Consider the following 19160-nt stretch of genomic DNA (forward strand, 5'->3'; position numbering starts at 1 on the left):
CATTCATTTAGGGAGCAATCTTGACCTGAGATTTTCCATTTTACTGTGCTTATTTACCTCCTTACTGAAATTGTAAGCAATTTTGAAAATACTAATTATATCAGGTTTTTTCTTTCCCTCCTCACCACCTACAAACAGAGTACCATTAGATGCTCACCATGCATTTAGCAATTAAATAAATAAAGAAAGAGATAGAGTGGTGGGTAGATGGATGGAAGGATGAATTCAAGGATGGATAAATGAAGAGTGTGATCTTAACAACATGTTGAATTGTTTAGAGCAGGTGCTACAACTGATCTGCCCCAGAACCTCTCAAAATGCCTGGCCATAAAAGGCACTCGGCTCATGTTTGCTGAGAAAATACCCTGATAGCAGCATTTCCCTGATGAGGGTCAGGGTTTGTCACAGGGAGCGCCCTCTTGTTGCCAATTCACAACAATCTCTAGAGAACAGTGCTGCAAGAGTGCTTTGTGGGCATTGCATGAGAGGATGGGGAAACAATGGAAACAGTAAGAAACGTACTGTCTTAACAATAAAGAGACTTTATTTTGGGGGGCTCCAAAATCACTGAAGATGGTGACTGCAGCCATGAAATTAAAAGACGCTTGTTCCTTGGAAGAAAAGCCATGACCAACCTAGACAACATATTAAAAAGCAGAGATATTACTTTGCAGACAAATGTTCATCTAATCAAAGCTATGGTTTTTCCAGTAGTCGTGTATGGATGTGAGAGATGGACCATAAAGAAAGCTGAGCACCAAAGAATTGATGCTTTTGAACTGTGGTGTTGGAGAAGACTCTTGAGAGTCACTTGGACAGCAAGGAGATCCAACCAGTCCATCCTAAAGGAAATCAGTCCTGGGTGCTCATTGGAAGGACTCAGGCTGAAGCTGAAACTCCAATACTTTGGCCACCTGATGTGAAGAACTGACTCATTGGAGAAGACCCTGATGCTGGGAAAGATTGAAGGCAGGAGGCAAAGGGGACGACAGAGCATGACATAGTTGGTTATCATCACCAACTCAATGGACATGATTTTGGGCAGGCTCTGGGAGTTGGTGATGGACAGGGGGGCCTGGCATGCTGCAGTCCATGGGGTCTCAAAGACTCAGACATGACTGCATGATTGAACTGAACTACATGAGAGAAAGAGAAGTTCTGACCAGATTATTAGTCAGTAGAAGATCCCCAACTCAAGCCAGAGTAAGACTCTGGGCTACAAGTATTACAAACCTTCTTCAGACAACGGAGCAGAGCTGTAGGTCTAGACATTGAGATCAATGAACATAGCATGAAGAAAGGGAGTTCAGAGATACAAGCCATCAAAGCAGCCGCTAGGCAAAGTTCCCTGATGAACTGCTCTTCCCAGGGGCCTCAGAGAAAGGACACAGGGAAGTAGACAAGCTGGTCTTGGATGGCCTTCCTCGTCCTAGTGGGTCTTTGGAACCAGGATAAGCCTTGGCCCTCAGCAACCAACGTGGCACTTCTCAGCAGTACCAATGTGGTTTTCCCATTGAATGTGCCTATTTTTGACAAACTCCTTCTGTGGAAGGGATCCCAGCCAATAGTGAAGACTCAGAATTGCCAAGTCGGCCCAAGTCCTAAATGTCAGGTCCCCTTCCTTTTCCCCCAAGCCCACTTCATTGTTAATCCAAGCCCACCCGTCTGTCTCTGAGCTTCACATTATGAAATATAAAGCACCAGGAAAAGGCAGAAAATCACAAAGGGAAGCAAGAGACCCTGAAGCAAAAAGGCATCACCTGATTTTGCCTGCTGAGTTGTCTTGGTGGTTGCCTACGCTTCCGTTACCCACCAATCTCCTGGACAGAGAAGCTAATTGACTTTTCCAGTTTCCCAGAGTGGAAAAGTACTGGCGCTGGCTGCTGCATGCCCGGGCAGCAAGGCGGTTCCTCCTGAGCTCTGGTAGGGGCTGGCAGGCAGGCTGAGGAGAAGCAGCTGCCACCAGGCCCCAGCTTCCAAGAATTATTTTCACACTGTGCTGCCAAAGTTGAGAGCCTGAAAGGGCTGCTTGTTTCATGATGTTTACCATCTCACTGTCAACTCCAGACCACAGGCTCTCCCCATCAATGAGTGTCCTATATGCAGCTTCCAGGAAAGCACACACACGGCACACAGGCTTGGGGCCACGGAGGGCTGACAGCTGGGCCTCTCTGGCACAGGGCAGGTAAGACTGGTGGGGGTGCGGCTCAGCTATTAGGGTCAACCAGGGGACCCAAGGCAGCTGATGACCTAAAGGAACATCTGCAATCATGAAACTTTAGAGTCAGGCCTTCAAGAAATCAATCCTTCCAATGGCTCCATGTTAAATATCAGAACCTCTGAGGCTCAGAAAGGTGAATTGACTTACTCAAGGATGAACAGCTGATTAAGGTAATGAGGACTGAAATTCAAATCTGATCCCTGGTTCCTCTTTCTTCAAGCTCAGGCTACCATGACCTAGTTTTTCCAGCTCCAGAGAGGACAAGGTGGTCTAATTAAAGAAGCTGTCATTTGGGCCCCTTCTCTCCAGAAACCCTACTGAGCAGACTGCTTCAGACATGTTCACTGTGCAAGTAAATATCTACATACTGGGATCTTGCTAGGTGCCAAGGAAACTTTTCTGGGTTCCTTTAAGTACAATGAGGCTATTTTGCCAAGACCTCTTTTGCCCAAGTCGAAATTTCCCTTAAGAACAACCCTTTAGAATTTCAGTTTTCCTAAAAGCCTAAAATGCTCTTCAGAAACAATTATTGCAGAGCTCCAGAAGAGGAGTCCCCAGGCTGTACTGGATTTCCGGGTACTGAGATAAGGATTGGATAAGGTATGTTAGACTTCCTGGTTAACAAAGTCAGTGAAAGCCTCCTGCTAAAATAGTGTGTCCTTTCCCTCAACAAGGAGGTAAGTTGAGACAGCTGGGTAGCCATGAGCGAGGAGTTGAGAATAAAGTCGTGGCATAGTTTGGAATCAAAAGAGGCCTATGCTTAAAACTTGATTCTGCCATTTCCAAATTGGGGGACCTCAAGACAAGTTACTAAGCCTCTTTGAACCTCCACTTCCTCATCTTAAATAATCCTGCCAAGCAAGGTTGTTGCAGAGATGTAATGTACAAGGAACTTAACAATTCCTTGAAGGCAATAGGGTTCAATAAATGATATCCAGAAGGAGAGGGGATCATTCATTTTAAATATTACGTTCACTCTTTCTTAAGCAATTTAGAGGTTTTATGGCTTTAGGAAGATTAATTAAGCTTTCAGCCTCTCAGTTTTACAGTAATAACAGTACTTGTTTACGAGAAAATACGAGTTATATATGTCAAGTAGTTAGTAATGTTTACAGCAGAGTAATGCTTAGAACAGTAACATTTAATGAAGGGTAGGTGTTATTGACTTTTTAAACTATTTTTACTCTGACTCATTCTAAAAATAATTGGAACTGGCTTCCAAAACTGTACAATATACTAAGTAAATAAACAAACAAATAAGTGTAGAAATGCAGGTATGGGGAAAGAGAATAAGGACATTAAGGTAAGCTGGAGCTAAGGTTAATACCCAAAATATAATCAATATTACATTTGGTTCTATACACTTTGCTGGTGATGGGCCTCAAATTTGTCTCCAAGCTTCCTACTAACCAATTCAAAAAGCATGGCATAATCAGTTAACGTGAATCACAGCAGTAGCAAGGTAAAAGTTAACTTTTTATTTTTGTTCCCAGGTGGGATGAAGTAGCTTATAGTAACCAACACTCCCCCTGAAGATAACTGGAAGAACTAGATAAAATCTATAAATCTCTTCACAGCCATTCGATTGCTGCTGACATGGTGAGAGCAGAGGAACTGAAGCTTCAGAGAAGGGAGACTGAGGAGCAGCATCGCCTCTGCAGTCATATGTGGCCACTTGCCAATTGCAAGGGGCAGAAGCAAGAGGCTGACCCTGGGCTTTGCACTGGTACAGGGTCACTGGAGGATAAAATACCAGAGTTTTTTGAAGGAGGCCTGGGATCCTTCTAGCAGGCAGCATTTTTCTTGTCCAGCACATTTTCCAAATGCTGGGGTTGTATAAGAGAGGCAGTGTAAAAACCTAAGGAGAAACCCTCTGAAAAGCTGAGCTGAGTATTTGAATCTGATAAAGATTAGAGTTCAGGACCCACCAGGAAGAGAGGCCACATGAAAACATGGGAGTTTTTAAAAAGCACTGAATGACCAAGAATCCAAGTTTAACCCTACCAATTGCCCAAAGTGAAGATAGTCTACCCTACTATATAGAGGCAGATCCAACTGCTTTCACCATTAACCAGTCTGGACTTTGGGTTCACATCCTCTTAAGAAAATCAAAGACCCAAACACATTTCTAAAGAGAAGACCACCCAAGCCTCAGAGAACTGGGACAAGCCAGTTTTCTACCTATATGTAGGGCATCTTAGTGGTCATAAATGTAGAAAAAAGTCTTTAAATTTACCGCAATATTTGTAAATTTCTTACTCTTGGCACTTCAAGAGAGGAATTCAGATTCATCGTCATAAGAGAAATTAAGGATTAATTTTACTTAATGAAGAAACAAAAAGAGTAACCAGAGATTTATCATGTCATTACTGCTATTATCACTAGTAGTAATAATAAGAGCAGTAGAAGTAGTATTTGTATAGTAGGAGGAGAGGCATCCATTACTATTAAGCAAGTTACTCAATAAGAAGCTATAAAAAGTCCTAAATATTGGTTTAACCTAGTTAGAACAAACAAATATTGTAGCTTTCTCAATGTGGTTTTAGCCTATCCCCATATCCAGGGATTCTCCTATGCCAAGATGAAGCATTTCTTAAATTAGCAATACTTATGCATACAAGATACTCTTCCTTGTTAGATCTTATAGTTTGACTATAGCTTACAGCACTCAAAAGATTAAGTCTGAATCCTTCCCTTGAAATGTCAAGAGCAATACAAATTTGGGTAAATGTAAGCACATTTTTCTTTATTTATAGCCACTAAAATGCTCTGCCCATAGACCAGAGGAGAGGGAATCTAGGCTTTTAGGAATAAGCTCAGAGGCTACTCTACCTCTGCAAGGAAGAAGGCTCTCAAAGCCCTCGGACACCAGGGGCTGGACCTCATTACTGCACATTAGTAGCTGCAGTTCAGGGAACTTCAGTCTGTCATCCTTCTACCTAACACCCCCATCATTTAAAAGAATGATATTCTTATGTCTTCTTCTCAGCTTCTGAACATCTTTGTGAGCTCAAGCCTCTCATGGCATAATTTAGATCCATTTTTGTAGAAAAATACAGAGAAGAAAGGGAGGTTCTCAATGTCCTTTCTTTCCTGCCTTCTTTTTACTCCTCAAACACTTACTGATTGCCTCTACAAGCCAAGCACTATGATAGGGGTCCATCATGAGGACCCAGGAGATCAACACAGCACCAAATAAGACAATGGCCCAAGTCATTAACATCTGTGAAGCAGGGAAAAAAGAAGTTGCATACTTTTTAGCAACTCATCGCCTTCCACTTAAGCCCCTCAAAAACCCTCATTGTTTTGAATGTCTTAACTTTTGCCTTACTTTACTGTGTATGTGTCCAAACCACTGAAAAATTCTGGGAGGCCTATCTTACCACATCCATGCTCTTCAGAGGCCTATTGGCTAAGACCAAGAGCTAAGTCAACAATCACACTATTCTCCCCAGGGGAAACAAAAAAAAAAAATACACTGTGATGGATATGCTCAGCCTGGGCACAGGGCCCTGCATCCCTCGGAGTTGGGATGGCCAGAGTTCAGGGTTGTTAGAACCCCTATTCCCCAAAGGTAACATGAGTCTCTCTTGGAGACCACGAGGGATCATAATAGTTACTCAGATCAGATCAGATCAGTCGCTCAGTCGTGTCTGACTCTTTGTGACCCCATGAAACGCAGCACGCCAGGCCTCCCTGTCCATCACCAACTCCCAGAGTTCACTGAGACTCACGTCCATCGAGTCAGTGATGCCATCCAGCCATCTCATCCTCTGTCTTCCCCTTCTCCTCCTGCCCCCAATCCCTCCCAGCATTACTAATGAACTCTTTTTCTCTTTCCTCCTCCATCACCAGCTTGAAAGAAACTGTTGTTTTACAGTTTGCATTATTTTCATTTCCTTCTCTTCCAAAAGTGACAAGTCACAACCCTTGATATTTGCATATAACTTTCCAGAGCCCATTGACTTCCATTATCTCATTTGGTCCCCCTATTGTAACCCCATGAAGGGCAGAAAGCAGACTTTATTCTTCCTATTTTATAAGTGAGCAAAGTAAGGTGAAGAAATCTAGCTAAAGTCACAAAGGAGATAGTGCCAGAGCTGAAACTCGAATCTCAGTTAAGTTCAGTCTCTCAGTCGTGTCCGACTCTTTGCGACCCCATGAATTGCAGCACGCCAGGCCTCCCTGTCCATCACCAACTCCCGGAGTTCACTCAGACTCACGTCCATCGAGTCAGTGATGTCATCCAGTCATCTCATCCTCTGTCGTCCCCTTCTCCTCCTGCCCCCAATCCCTCCCAGCATCAGAGTCTTTTCCAATGAGTCAACTCTTCACATGAGGTGGCCAAAGTACTGGAGTTTCAGCTTTAGCGTCATTCCTTCCAAAGAAATCCCAGGGCTGATCTCCTTTAGAACGGACTGGTTGGATCTCCTCTCAATTACCATCATCTCTTCACCATCTATGTTGCCATCACACTCTTCTGTCAGCACATACTCTCCATACTGTTTGTAGTGTGACATCAGGGTCAAGAAGAACCACCAATTTAGGGAACAATCTGGAAAGAGGGCCCAGAGAAGCTTATTGCTTGTTTGAGTTTTAGAATGCCGATTCCTGATTTGTTGAAATCTTAAAGCAAAAGGAACATGCATCCTGGGAGGAAGGACATAGCATGGCATTTTGTTATCACTGGGCGAAGGCAAAGCCTTTGATTGGGAAACACTTGGCATATACCAAGGATCGCAAAGTCATGTGGTTCCTGCTTTGGGTACTAACTTAACTTCACGTTTGCCCTATTACTCCTCAGTGACAACCATCTCCACCCTCTTGTTTTTCTATTTGTGGTTATATGTCTTTATTCCATGTTCTCCCTTTCTCTTTTTACCCAACCTGGAGAATTTCTTTTTCTCTGGATCACTCTCAGCCTTCACCGTCTCTGCCAGCATGACATTAGAGACTTGATGTGATTGGTTAGCACACATTCAGTGAGGCTAACTCTCCAGGAGGCAGCAGAGCACAGAGGTCAAGAACATGCTCCCTGGAGGTGGATCACATCCCAGCTCTGCCACTTGGCTAGGTCTATAACCTTGAGTGAGTTACCTAATGTCTCTGGGCCTCAATTTCCCCTCTGTGAAACTGGAATAACAATGCCACCTAATTCCTAAGGTGCTTCTGAAGACTAAATTTGCTGATAGAATGGTACCAGGAATATATTAAGTGCTTATTAAATATTAGCTGGTACTCTTCTTTGAAATTTGCATCTTTTTTTTCTCCACTTGGCATAACTAGAGTGCTTAAGGGGCAAATGAGTTTCTGATATCCCCCAAGAAAGATCTTTTACTGGCAGGAAGGATACCAGAGGCCACCCTCAGGCTAGATTTGACAAAAACATATTGATACAAGGAAGAAAAAGCCAATCTGGGCAGCTTCTAGCATTGCTCATTGAAGAGAAATTCAATCCGGGAGGTCCCTTTCCAAGGCCCTTCTCAAGCCATACACACACACATACAAACATACACACAGCCTTAGTACCTCAGGCCTGGGTTCAGAAACCTAGAACTAGCACCACGTTCTCATTAGCAGTTGAGATCCCATAAATCCTCTCAGCACATCTCTGGGGGCATGAATGATGAGAACCCAGGGAAATAAAAATGATTTTCCGGTGTGGAAATGTGTATAGGTAAAGTTGGTGATGGACAGGGAGGCCTGGCGTGCTGCGATTCATGGGGTCACAAAGAGTCGGACACGACTGGGCGACTGAACTGAACTGAAAGTAGCTGTATGAACTTTGGTGGGAGACAGGAAGTTGGGAGAAGGGGACAGTTGTGCAGAAGGCAACCAGAGCATCTCCAGCACTTAGGCTTCTTTGCCAGGGTGAGCTGGTCCCCAGGGCCTTCTAACTCTAGCTTTTCTTGCTGAGTGTGCTAACAAAACCAAGGTTCCAAGAGCTCTGTGGGAACCTGTTGTCTTGCCCAGTTCCTTGGATTCAGGCTGTCCCTCAAACCCAAATTACCTCTCATCCCTATAAATGTACATCAGAAGTCACGAAAAGGAAACCATAAAGCTGTCCAGCTATACATGATCATTAGAGAAAGACTGTTTCCTCAAGTGGCCTCCAAAGGGGTGGGTAGTCTGATGGAAGGAACCTGGACCTGGGAGTCAGGAGCGGTGGTCCCTGCTTTACCATTAACTGTGTGTGTTGTCATGGGCAAACCACCAAATCACTCACCCTATTTGACAACCAGTTCCTTTATCTATAAAATGAGAAAGAAGGACTTAAATATCTCTAAGATTCATTGCAACATGACTAGCCTACGATTTCAAGTCCCTAGACCTTAAGAACTCACTGGATATAGGATTGATGCTACAAAGAATAAAACCACAAAGATGAACTGAAAGTCAATTTGGAGCCAGTAGGAAGAGAACACTCTGAATCTCAGATCCTTAATGTCTTTGTTCCTCCAAACATTTTAGATACCAAAGGAGGACTCCACCACCCCAAGACTCTAAACCGCTAGCAAGTTGCCTGCTTCTTATGAGGGGAAAATCCAGGATTGAAATGGGAAGTCCCAGCGTGTGCCCTGGCTCTGTACCATGGATCCTAAATACCTAGATTGCCTGTTGGCGAGAAGGGGTGTTCTCCCTTTTCCAAGCACAAGTAGTTGTCACAGGCCAAGTCAGGAGAGTGGGGCTGACTGCCCTGTGCTCTCCACACTCAGCAGTTATTTAGTTGGCTGGGTGAGTCCTCAGGACTAACAGACTCTCAGTGAAGTTTTCAGGACAACCAGGTTGGTTCTACAACTTCCCCCTCCCTGAAATTCCACCAGGTTCTGGACCCCCCCAGTGGCAATCAAGACACTGGTTTTATACATTCTGGAGGAGGATCAGACAAATTCAGTAGCCATGAGTATTCATATACTTCATATGGAGTCTAGAGATGTCCCTTTCCCATGGAGGCAGGCTAGGTTGGGGCATGATTTCTAGATGCAACTTCTTACTAAGGAGCATTTTAGGGTTTACATCTTTAAGATATTCATCAGCTATCTTCTATGTGCTTAGACTAAGGGACACGATTCCTCTGAAGTTCTGACTTTAGATTCCTGAGCCTGGGAAGTGGCAGGGAGTTGGGGACAAATGGTCCTTCTTGTGAAAAACAGCCGTGCAAGTTCAAGGACCCTGTTTCCAAGCCCAAAGTCTATCAGTGTCTTCCAAAATGGGCAGTAAAGCTCTTACACCACTAAATTATAGTAAGTTTGTGACAAAAGGTTTCATAGCTTATCTAATCCAACTTTATTTTACTGCTGGTGAAAGGATGAAAGAAGTACAAAGAGAAGTATATGACTATTGTCATGTTACTAACTTAAGACCAAGTAGAAGGCAACTAGACTTCAACTAGGTGAGAGGAACACAAAGCAAAAAACAAAAGAATGGTGTCAAAGTTCAGGTCTGAGATGCAGTCACTAAGCTTATTACAAAGAAGTAACAAGGCACTGGATTTACTGAACCAATTGATCACTGATATTAAAGTATCTTGATTATATGTCCTATGGAAGAAAAAAGAATATCCCATGGAAATGGAATTTTTGCAAAGATAAGGTGAGTGTTTCACAAATGTACACTCATACTGTATGAAGAAGAGGAAATGAAAATACCCTCAGGAATTCAAATATAGCCTGAAGCCCCTGGGACTCTCAAACACTTCAATGGGGTGGGATATCAGTAAAATCACTTTGGAAAACTCTAGCAATATGTAGGAAAACAGATCATGTATAACATATAAGCTGTGCTGTGCTGTGCTTAGTCACTCAGTCATGTCTGACTCTTTGTGACCCCATAACCTGCCAGGCTCCTCTGTCCGTGGGGTTCTCCAGGCAAGAACACTGGAGTGGGTTCCCATGCCCTCCTCCAGGGGATCTTCCCAATCCAGGGATCAAACTCAGGTCTCCTGCATTGCAGGCGGAATCTTTACCATCTGAGCCACCAGGGAAGCCCAACATACAAGCTACTTCTAGGTATATATCTAAAAGACTTGCGTATTTATCTTTACCAAAAGACCTTTACGAGACGGGTTCTAGGAGCTTTATTTATAATGAGCTCAAACTGGAAATAATCCAAATTACCATCCAAAGTAGACTGAATAAATAAAATATTCAAACAAAATTATACAACAATGAAAACAGAGTTGCCAACTGCATGCCACGATATGAATATCATGAACAAAATGTTGAGTGAAAGAAGCCAGAAACAAAAGGTGATTCCACTCATATAAAGTACAAAAACAAGTAGCACCGATTTGTGTTGTTAGAAAACAATAATGACTATCCTTGGGATGAAGGTACGGCAAAGTGACTTGAAGAGCGTGTAAGAAGAGCTTCTGAAGTCCTGGTACAGTTCTGTTGCTTAATCTGGATATTGCTCAGATGGATGTGCTCAGTTTATAAAATTCATCAAATTGACACTTGTGCTATGTCTAATTTCTTACATTTATATCTGTGGCAAAAAGGAAACATGGCTCCAAGCCTTACTCTTCTCTGTACTCAGACCTCCCCCAGGTAATATTTTTGTGCTCTCCCACTCTGACTCTGGGCTTGGCCATGAGGCTCGCTTTGGACCATGAGATCTCAGCAAACATGACTGAAGCACTGGTTTGAAAAATGCTACACATTTCCCTCTCTGCTTTGCTGCTATGCAATTTCCATTAAAAGCTGTCTACGTTAGCTGTGCTAGAGGAGAGCACAGTGAAGCTGCCCCAGCTGTCAGAGCCAAGGCCATCCTCGATGAGTCAGCAAATGACCAGCTTACTCCCAGATATGTGCAGAAGGGACATCCAGAAGGGACCAGAAGAATAACCCCATTAAAACCAGACTAAATCACCAACTTTGCATATATTTAGTGGCATAACTATGGTAATAGACAATTGATACAATTGTATACTTTAATTTAAAGTATACACATAATTTTAAAAATTGGGAGAAGGGGACTAACATATCTATTTTTGAGCATGGCCACACCCTGTAGGAAAGAGAAACTGCCTGAGATCCTACAAGACCAGGGTCCCCAAAGCATAACATGACACCCAAGTTAAATATAGGCCTTAGCCAACCAAACATAACTGGGAAACCAACTTGCAGACATTCTCTAAGGCATCTGAAAATTTTCTCGTCTGTTTCCCAGAAGATGCAGAAGCAAATGGTTGCTTCTTCCACCTCCCATTTTATTTTCTTTTTATTCCACCCAACTCCATGTAAGAAACACTTCAACACTATTCAGCATGTTACAGAGTATATTCGTTTCTATTTCTGCTATGGCCCTGTTTCACCATAGAGAAAGAAAGGAAGGAGGGACCTTTGGACCCCTCAGCAGTGCTTTTCCCAAGATGAACACTGAAGGGCTTGAGTGTTCAGCTGGTCTTCCAGCATGGGGTTGAGCAATGGCAGTGTTACCTGGGTTAACCTGAGCTTTTGCAGAACTCAAGATAGGCAGCAGCAGGAGCAGCACCAAGGGCATTCTGGGAATCGGGATCATCTCAGGAGATGGTGCTGGAACTGGAGCCTTCAGGCCACCAACAATGCAAGACAAGAAGAAAGAGGAGAGGGAATGAGTGAAGCAGAAACCGTCAACACAAATGAACACAATTTACATAATTATCCTTGTGTTTTTACAGTGTTTATTTCTATATTTAGAATTTTAAATCATGAACTTTGATAGTTGAATGCAACACTGAATTGTCACAAAATATAAGAACTTTCAAACTCTGGGACATTCAGTAGTTAGGTAACATAAGAACTTTCAAACTCTATTAGATTATATTCTCATGGAATTAAAATTAGCAAAACTATAGGTGGGTAACAAAGTTTCAACAAGATAAATACCCAAATTGTGAACAGTGATAAATTAAAACTGACTTATACAATATTTTCATAATTTTAATATTTATTCCACTATTAAACCAAGAAAAACATTCAATGATGTTAACGTGTTTGCCTTTCAAAAGATGTCAGGTGAATATTTATCCTGATTTATTAGCTCTGGAATTGTACCTGAAGTTCAAGTTCCCCTAGAATAATCCATGTGGTTATGGATTAGAGTTGAGACATCAGTATGAACTCATATTTAGCTTAATAGGGATATAAATGGTTACACATGGATATATTTATAGATGTTTACACACAGGTTAATACATATCCATATATCTATCTTCTTGTTATGAGAGTGCCTAGAAGCAGTGACACCCAATAGCAATGAGCAAACCTGATACCCAGATCTTGACTTCTTATACCATTCTCCAATAAAAGGAAGCAGGGGTCCTTGGAGAGACTGCTGATTTCAGGGCTGAGGCAGAAAATACGATTATCTTGGAGAATGTTTTAGTGCCCCAAGTTGAGAATATATACACACACAAGAATGATGGGGATATGGCAAGAGAACACAGAGCCAGCAGAAAGGGTCCCCATGGCCAAAGCTGAAGCAATTTACGCAACAAAATGGATAAAGTGGTATTGCATTATAACTCAAGACATAAGATAAATATTTACAAGCCATAAATAAATGATTGAATAAACAAATGGAGGAGAATAAACAAATTTTCTCATGCAAAAGAATTCTAAATAATTTATGTAGATACTCTCTGGTCTGTTGTCTTTCTCCCAAGAACCCATCACTCCAGCCTAATCATGAGAAACACATCAGACAAATCCCAATTGAGGGACATTCTACAAAATTCCTGCTACATAATCCTCAAAATTGTCATGGTCACCCAAGACTAGAAAGTCTGAGAAACTGACACAGCTAAGAGGGATGAAGGAGTCATGATGTCTAAATGTAACACGTAACATCCTGGATGGGATCTGGGAACAGAAAAAGGACATTTGGAGAAAACTGAGGAAATCTGAATGAAGTGCAGACTTTAGTTAATAATAATGTGTCAATATTGGTTCATTCACTATGACATATTTACTATACTAATGTAAGATGGTCATAATAGGGGAAACTGGATAATGGGTAAATAGAAAATCTATGTACTCTTTGCAATGATCCCATAAATATAAAACTGTTCAAGAATAAAAACTTCATTTTAAAAAAGAAAGTTTCTTCCAGGTAACACTATTAGTCAACAAACACTGGATCCACTACTAGAAAACTGTATAATGTGAAATTATAAAGGGAGACAAAATCCCTTTAAGCTGGAGTGATCAGAGGAGGTTTCATGGGGAAATAAGCATCTGATCAGATTTTTAAAGGATGAATATGATTTTAATGGATAATAATGGGAATACAGTAAATAATAGACTGACATAGCTAAGAGGAAACAGGAGCTTTTTTTTGAGGAAACAGAAGCTTTCTATGATGTTTTCTAGGCAACAGAACTCTGAATCACCCCAAGTGGTTATATATATCAGTTCAGTTCAGTTCAGTCTCTCAGTCGTGTCTGACTCTTTGCAACCCCATGAATCGCAGCATGCCAGGCCTCCCTGTCCATCACCAACTCCCGGAGTTCACTCAGACTCACATCCATTGAGTCAGTGATGCCATCCAGCCACCTCATCCTCTGTCATCCCTTTCTCCTCCTGCCCCCAATCCCTCCCAGCATCAGAGTCTTTTCCAATGAGTCAACTCTTCGCATGAGGTGGCCAAAGTACTGGAGTTTCAGCTTCAGCATCATTCCTTCCAAAGAAATCCCAGGGCTGATCTCCTTCAGAATGGACTGGTTGGATCTCCTTGCAGTCCAAGGGACTCTCAAGAGTCTTCTCCAACACCACAGTTCAAAAGCATCAATTCTTCGGTGCTCAGCCTTCTTCACAGTCCAACTCTCACATCCATACATGACCACTGGAAAAACCATAGCCTTGACTAAACGGACCTTTGTTGGCAAAGTGATGTCTCTGCTTTTGAATATGCTATCTAGGTTGGTCATAACTCTCCTTCCAAGGAGTAAGTGTCTTTTAATTTCATGGCTGCAGTCACCATCTGCAGTGATTTTGGAGCCCCCCAAAATAAAGTCTGACACTGTTTCCACTGTTTCCCCATCTATTTCCCATGAAGTGATGGGACCGGATGCCATGATCTTTGTTTTCTGAATGTTGAGCTTTAAGCCAACTTTTTCACTCTCCTCTTTCACTTTCATCAAGAGGCTTTTGAGTTCCTCTTCACTTTCTGCCATCAGGGTGGTGTCATCTGCATATCTGAGGTTATTGATATTTCTCCGAGCAATCTTGATTCCAGCTTGTGTTTCTTCCAGTCCAGCGTTTCTCATGATGTACTCTGCATAGAAGTTAAATAAGCAGGGTGACAATATACAGCCTTGACGTACTCCTTTTCCTATTTGGAACCAGTCTGTTTTATATATATATACACATACACACACACACACACACACACACACATACACACACATACACACACATACATACAGATAGTTCTGACTGAAGAGGATAGAGCCAAAACTAATCAAACACAAAAAAACTAAAGTGGCCTGCTGGTAGGGGGCAGGGGAAAGTGATCCATAGCCACGATGACCATGGTTCTATGGCACAGATTTGGATGAGAGCAAATATGTCTTGGTGCCTACGCACCACCAGCAGCAGGAACACTGTGTTGCCACGAATGAGTCCACAAGCAAACATGCCCAGAAAAGAGGCACACAGGCAGACCTTGGAGATGTCGGGCTTGGCTGTAAACTAGAACTAATCCACGACCATGATTCAGGATGTCCTTCTACAAGTATCTTAGCTTTTGGGAGCAATGCCTTGTGTAGCTACCCTCTCTTAGCAGCTTTTGAAGAACAGTTCTCCAGTTCTCTTTCATGACACCTTCCTTGTGGATTATTGGCTATCACTTTCTCTCCTCCATAACCTTCCCCAGGATTCCTTCTTCAAGGATTGTCTCCTACACCTCATTCCCCTCACACATTGAATTTGTTTCTATTAAATCCTCCATAACATTGCTATAAAATTACCCATTTAATCATTAGCTGCAAATGGTTTGTTCTTGTATCCTCAAAAGAAAACATTATATCTTGTACAAAGTAGATGCTCAAAAATGGGTTTTAATTGAACTAAGCAGAACTTCAGTTCAGTTCAGTTGCTCAGTCATGTCCAACTCTTTGTGACCCCATGGACCGCAGCACACCAGGCCTCCCTGTCCATCACCAACTCCCAGAGTTTACTCAAACTCATCTCCATTGAGTCAGTGATGCTATCCAACCATCTCATCCTCTTGTCATCCCCTTCTCCTCCTACCTTCAATCTTTCCCAGCATCAGGGTCTTTTCAAATGAGTCAGCTCTTCACACCAGGTGGCCAAAGTATTGGAGTTTCAGCTTCAACATCAGTCCTTCCAATGAACACTCAGGACTGATCTCTTCTAGGATGGACTGGTTGGATCTCCCTGCAGTCCAAGGGACTCTCAAGAGTCTTCTCCAACACCACAGCTCAAAAGCATCAATTCTTCAGTGCTCAGCTTTCTTTATAGTCCAACTCTCACATCCATACATGACTACTGGAAAAACCATAGCCTTGACGAGATGGATCTTTGTTGGCAAAGTAATATCTCTGCTTTTTAATATGCTGTCTAGGTTGTTCATAACTTTCCTTCCAAGGGTAAGCGTCTTTTAATTTGATGGCTGCAGTCACCATCTGCAGTGATTTTGGAACCCCCAAAAATAAAGTCAGCCACTGTTTCCACTGTTTCCCCATTTATTTGCCATAAAGTGATGGGACCAGATGCCATGATCTTCGTTTTCTGAATGTTGAGCTTTAAGCCAACTTTTTCACTCTCCTCTTTCACTTTCATCAAGAGGCTCTTTAGTTCTTCTTCACTTTCTGCCATAAGGGTCGTGTCATCTGCATATCTAAGGTTATTGATATTTCTCCCAGCAATCTTGATTCCAGCTTTGCTTCATCCAGCCCAGCATTTCTCATGATGCACTCTGCATACAAGTTGTTCAAAAAGTATTGACTGAACTTTCTTTTGGAAAGTTTTACTTGGTTCAGCTTGTGAATCCCTAATACCAGTGACTATTTCAGCTTTGTTTGCTTAAATTAGGGTGCCTAGCAGGTAACAAACACAAAAGAACTATTAATAAACCTAGAAGTACTATACCACGAATACCTAACCTGTGCCAAGGACTATCTCATGTAATATTTACAGTCACTCTACCAGGTTTGTTTTCATCAATAAAGTAACTGAGCAGAAAGAAGTTAAAACTGATCTGTTTACACAACTGATAGGCATCAAAGCTCATGCAGGAAGCCAGGTCTGCATTCCTCCAAAATCTACTTAGGTTGCTTTGTTGCTGTTTGCTTTGTTTTTGTCTTTGTCATCATACTACACTCTCCTTTGATCTGACCTCTGCTACTTCACCAGAGCGACACTCCTGCTCAGCCTTTCCGCTTAGTTACATTCAGACTTCTTTCATTTCTTTCTTTTTTACCTTGCCTCCTTAGGACCTCTATTTAAAAGTTTCAGTCCTCTCTTTGATTCAAATCACCACCAAATGGTTATTTCTTCAGTGAAATATTCTCTTACCCTCTTGATTGCACATGCACTGAAAGCATCGTATAGTTGTTGTACATAGAAATGATCATAGTTTATAATCATATATCCATTGCTAGGGTTGTCTAATTAGTGCCTGCACCCCTATAAGCTTCTTGTTTATTTTATTCACCATTGCATTCCCAGCACTTATCAGAGTGCTGGATAAATAGTTGCAGAATGAATTAATGATTGTCTTAAGCCACATATTCAGTTGTTGTATCTGGCTAGTCCAGATTCCATACCTTAAAAGGAAGTATCCCCAAAACTTACTATAAACAGACATCACCCTTTTCTGCCTCTTTGAATGAATCTTTCTAAAGGTTCAAAATTTAAGCAATGTGACATGTGAATAAAACCCATAAACATACATGAAAGAATTTCAAGAAGATGGAAGGTCCCTCTCTACCCACTTCTTTGGTTAACAGTGCAAATTCCTTTGACAGAAATTTATTCAAACTTTAAAAATAAAAAGTTATTGGCCTTCATTCATTCAGCAACTATTTTCTGAAAGGTGCTGTTCTGGGTGCTAAAAAGGCAGAGAAGACTCCTGTTATCATGGTGCTTATAATATCCAAACTAGCAAATAAATAAGTAAGAAACCTAAAGAGATATTCATGCCATGAAGACAATAAAATCCAGTAATGTGATGGAGAATAAATGAGGGTCATTTCAGGTAAGATGATCAGGAAAGGCCTCCCTAAATATGAGATTGTCAAAGAAATAGATAAGTAGGACAATGAAGAGAATAGGCAATACTCATATACACAAGAAAAATATATATATAAGTGGGAACTTTCCATATAAGAAAAAGGGCATTTAGAATCAGTGAAAAGTTTCAGATGATTCAGTAGCTTTTTCAAAAACAAATAAAGGTATATTCATATCTTACACAAAAATAAAGAGTCCAAAATGTAAAAACAGAACAATCAAAGTATTTCTAGAAAATAGTGAGAATCTGCTGTGAGCAAGAGGAAAACCTACATAAATAAGACATAGAAAGCAAAATCTACAAATAAAAAGAATGATAATGTTTTCACCAAAGTTCAAAACATCTTTGAGATAAAAGGCATCATGAACTTAACAGACAAGCAACAGACCAAGAGAAATATTTGAAATTTTAGAACAAAACAATGTGTATGTATTTTTCTGGTATAAAGAGTCTCTATAAATCATTTTTTAAAGTGACTAGAAAAATGGGCCAAGTAAATAAAAAGCATTTAAAAGAGGAAACAATATAATACCAGTAAACATCTAAAGGCACTCCACCTCACTAGAATCAGAAAGACAAACAGCAGCATTTGAATACCAATTTTATCTGTCAGATTGGCAAAAATATAAAGTGTGAAGCGATGAAATTTGGCAATAGTGTGGAGAAATAGAGACATACTCTGCCACTGGGTTTATAAATCAGAAGATGATTTAAATCAAAACATGCAAATAGACTCTGATCTATACATTCCATTTATTATTTATCCTAGAGAAGATTTACATAGGTGCATAATGATGTAGCCACAAAGAAGTGCTTTGCATTTTTTAAAATTTTTATTTTTAATTGAAGGATAATTACTTTACAATGTTGTGCTTGTTTCTGCCGTACGACAGTGTGAATCAGCTGTAAGTATACATATATCCTCCCCTGTGAGCCTCCTTCCCAATCCCCCATCTCACCCCTCTTTTTATTTTATCATGGTAAGAACAATTAATATAAGACCTACCCTTAACAAATTTTTAAGTGTATAACATATTATTATTGACTACATATTATTGTTGATTATATATGTAATATTATATCAGATCTCCAGAACTTACCTCACCTTGCTTAATTAAAACTGCATGCCCATTGATTAATAACTCTCCATTTACCGCCCCCCCCTTGAAAGTGAAAATCTTAGTCACTCAGTCATGTCCAACTCTGTGACCCCATGGACTGTAGCCTGCCAAGCTCCTCTGTCCATGGAATTCTCCAGGCAAGAATACTGGAATGGGCAGCCATTCCCTTCTCCAGGGAATCGTCCCAACCCAGGGATCAAACCCAGCTACATTGCAGGCAGAGTCTTTACCGTCTGAGCCATCAGAGAAGCCAACCTCTCCCCTTAGTCTCTGGCAACCACCATCTCACTCTTTCATTCTATGAATTTCACTATTTGGGATACCTAATTTAAATGGAATCATGCACTACTTTTTCTGTGACTGATTTTTTTCCCTTAACAAAATGTCCTCAAAGCTCATTCATGCTGTTGCATATTGCAAAATTTGCTTCTTTTTTTAAAGCTCAATATATTTCATTGCATGTATAAGCCACATTTTCTTCATCAATTTATTTGTCAATGGACATTTAGGGTGTTTCCACATCTAGGCTATTGTGAATACAATGAACATGGGGAATGCTAGTGTCTTCAAGATCTTGA

The 19160-nt window shown here is 41.3% G+C and overlaps 1 protein-coding gene across 6 annotated transcripts in view; it reads right to left on the reverse strand.

Moving 5' to 3' along the window:
* DDR2 (discoidin domain receptor tyrosine kinase 2) overlaps window positions 1-19160 on the reverse strand; it is a 187497-nt gene that overhangs the window by 61895 nt on the left and 106442 nt on the right. For all 6 annotated transcript variants that reach the window (XM_055587247.1, XM_055587245.1, XM_055587246.1 and 3 more), the window contains one exon: window positions 11662-11770. In XM_055587247.1, the coding sequence (XP_055443222.1) occupies window positions 11662-11743 (82 nt within the window). In that variant the 5' untranslated portion in view covers window positions 11744-11770. The remainder of the gene's footprint in view (window positions 1-11661; window positions 11771-19160) is intronic.

The sequence above is a fragment of the Bubalus kerabau genome, chromosome 6 (assembly GCF_029407905.1).
Source record: "Bubalus kerabau isolate K-KA32 ecotype Philippines breed swamp buffalo chromosome 6, PCC_UOA_SB_1v2, whole genome shotgun sequence".
NCBI lineage: Eukaryota > Metazoa > Chordata > Mammalia > Artiodactyla > Bovidae > Bubalus > Bubalus kerabau.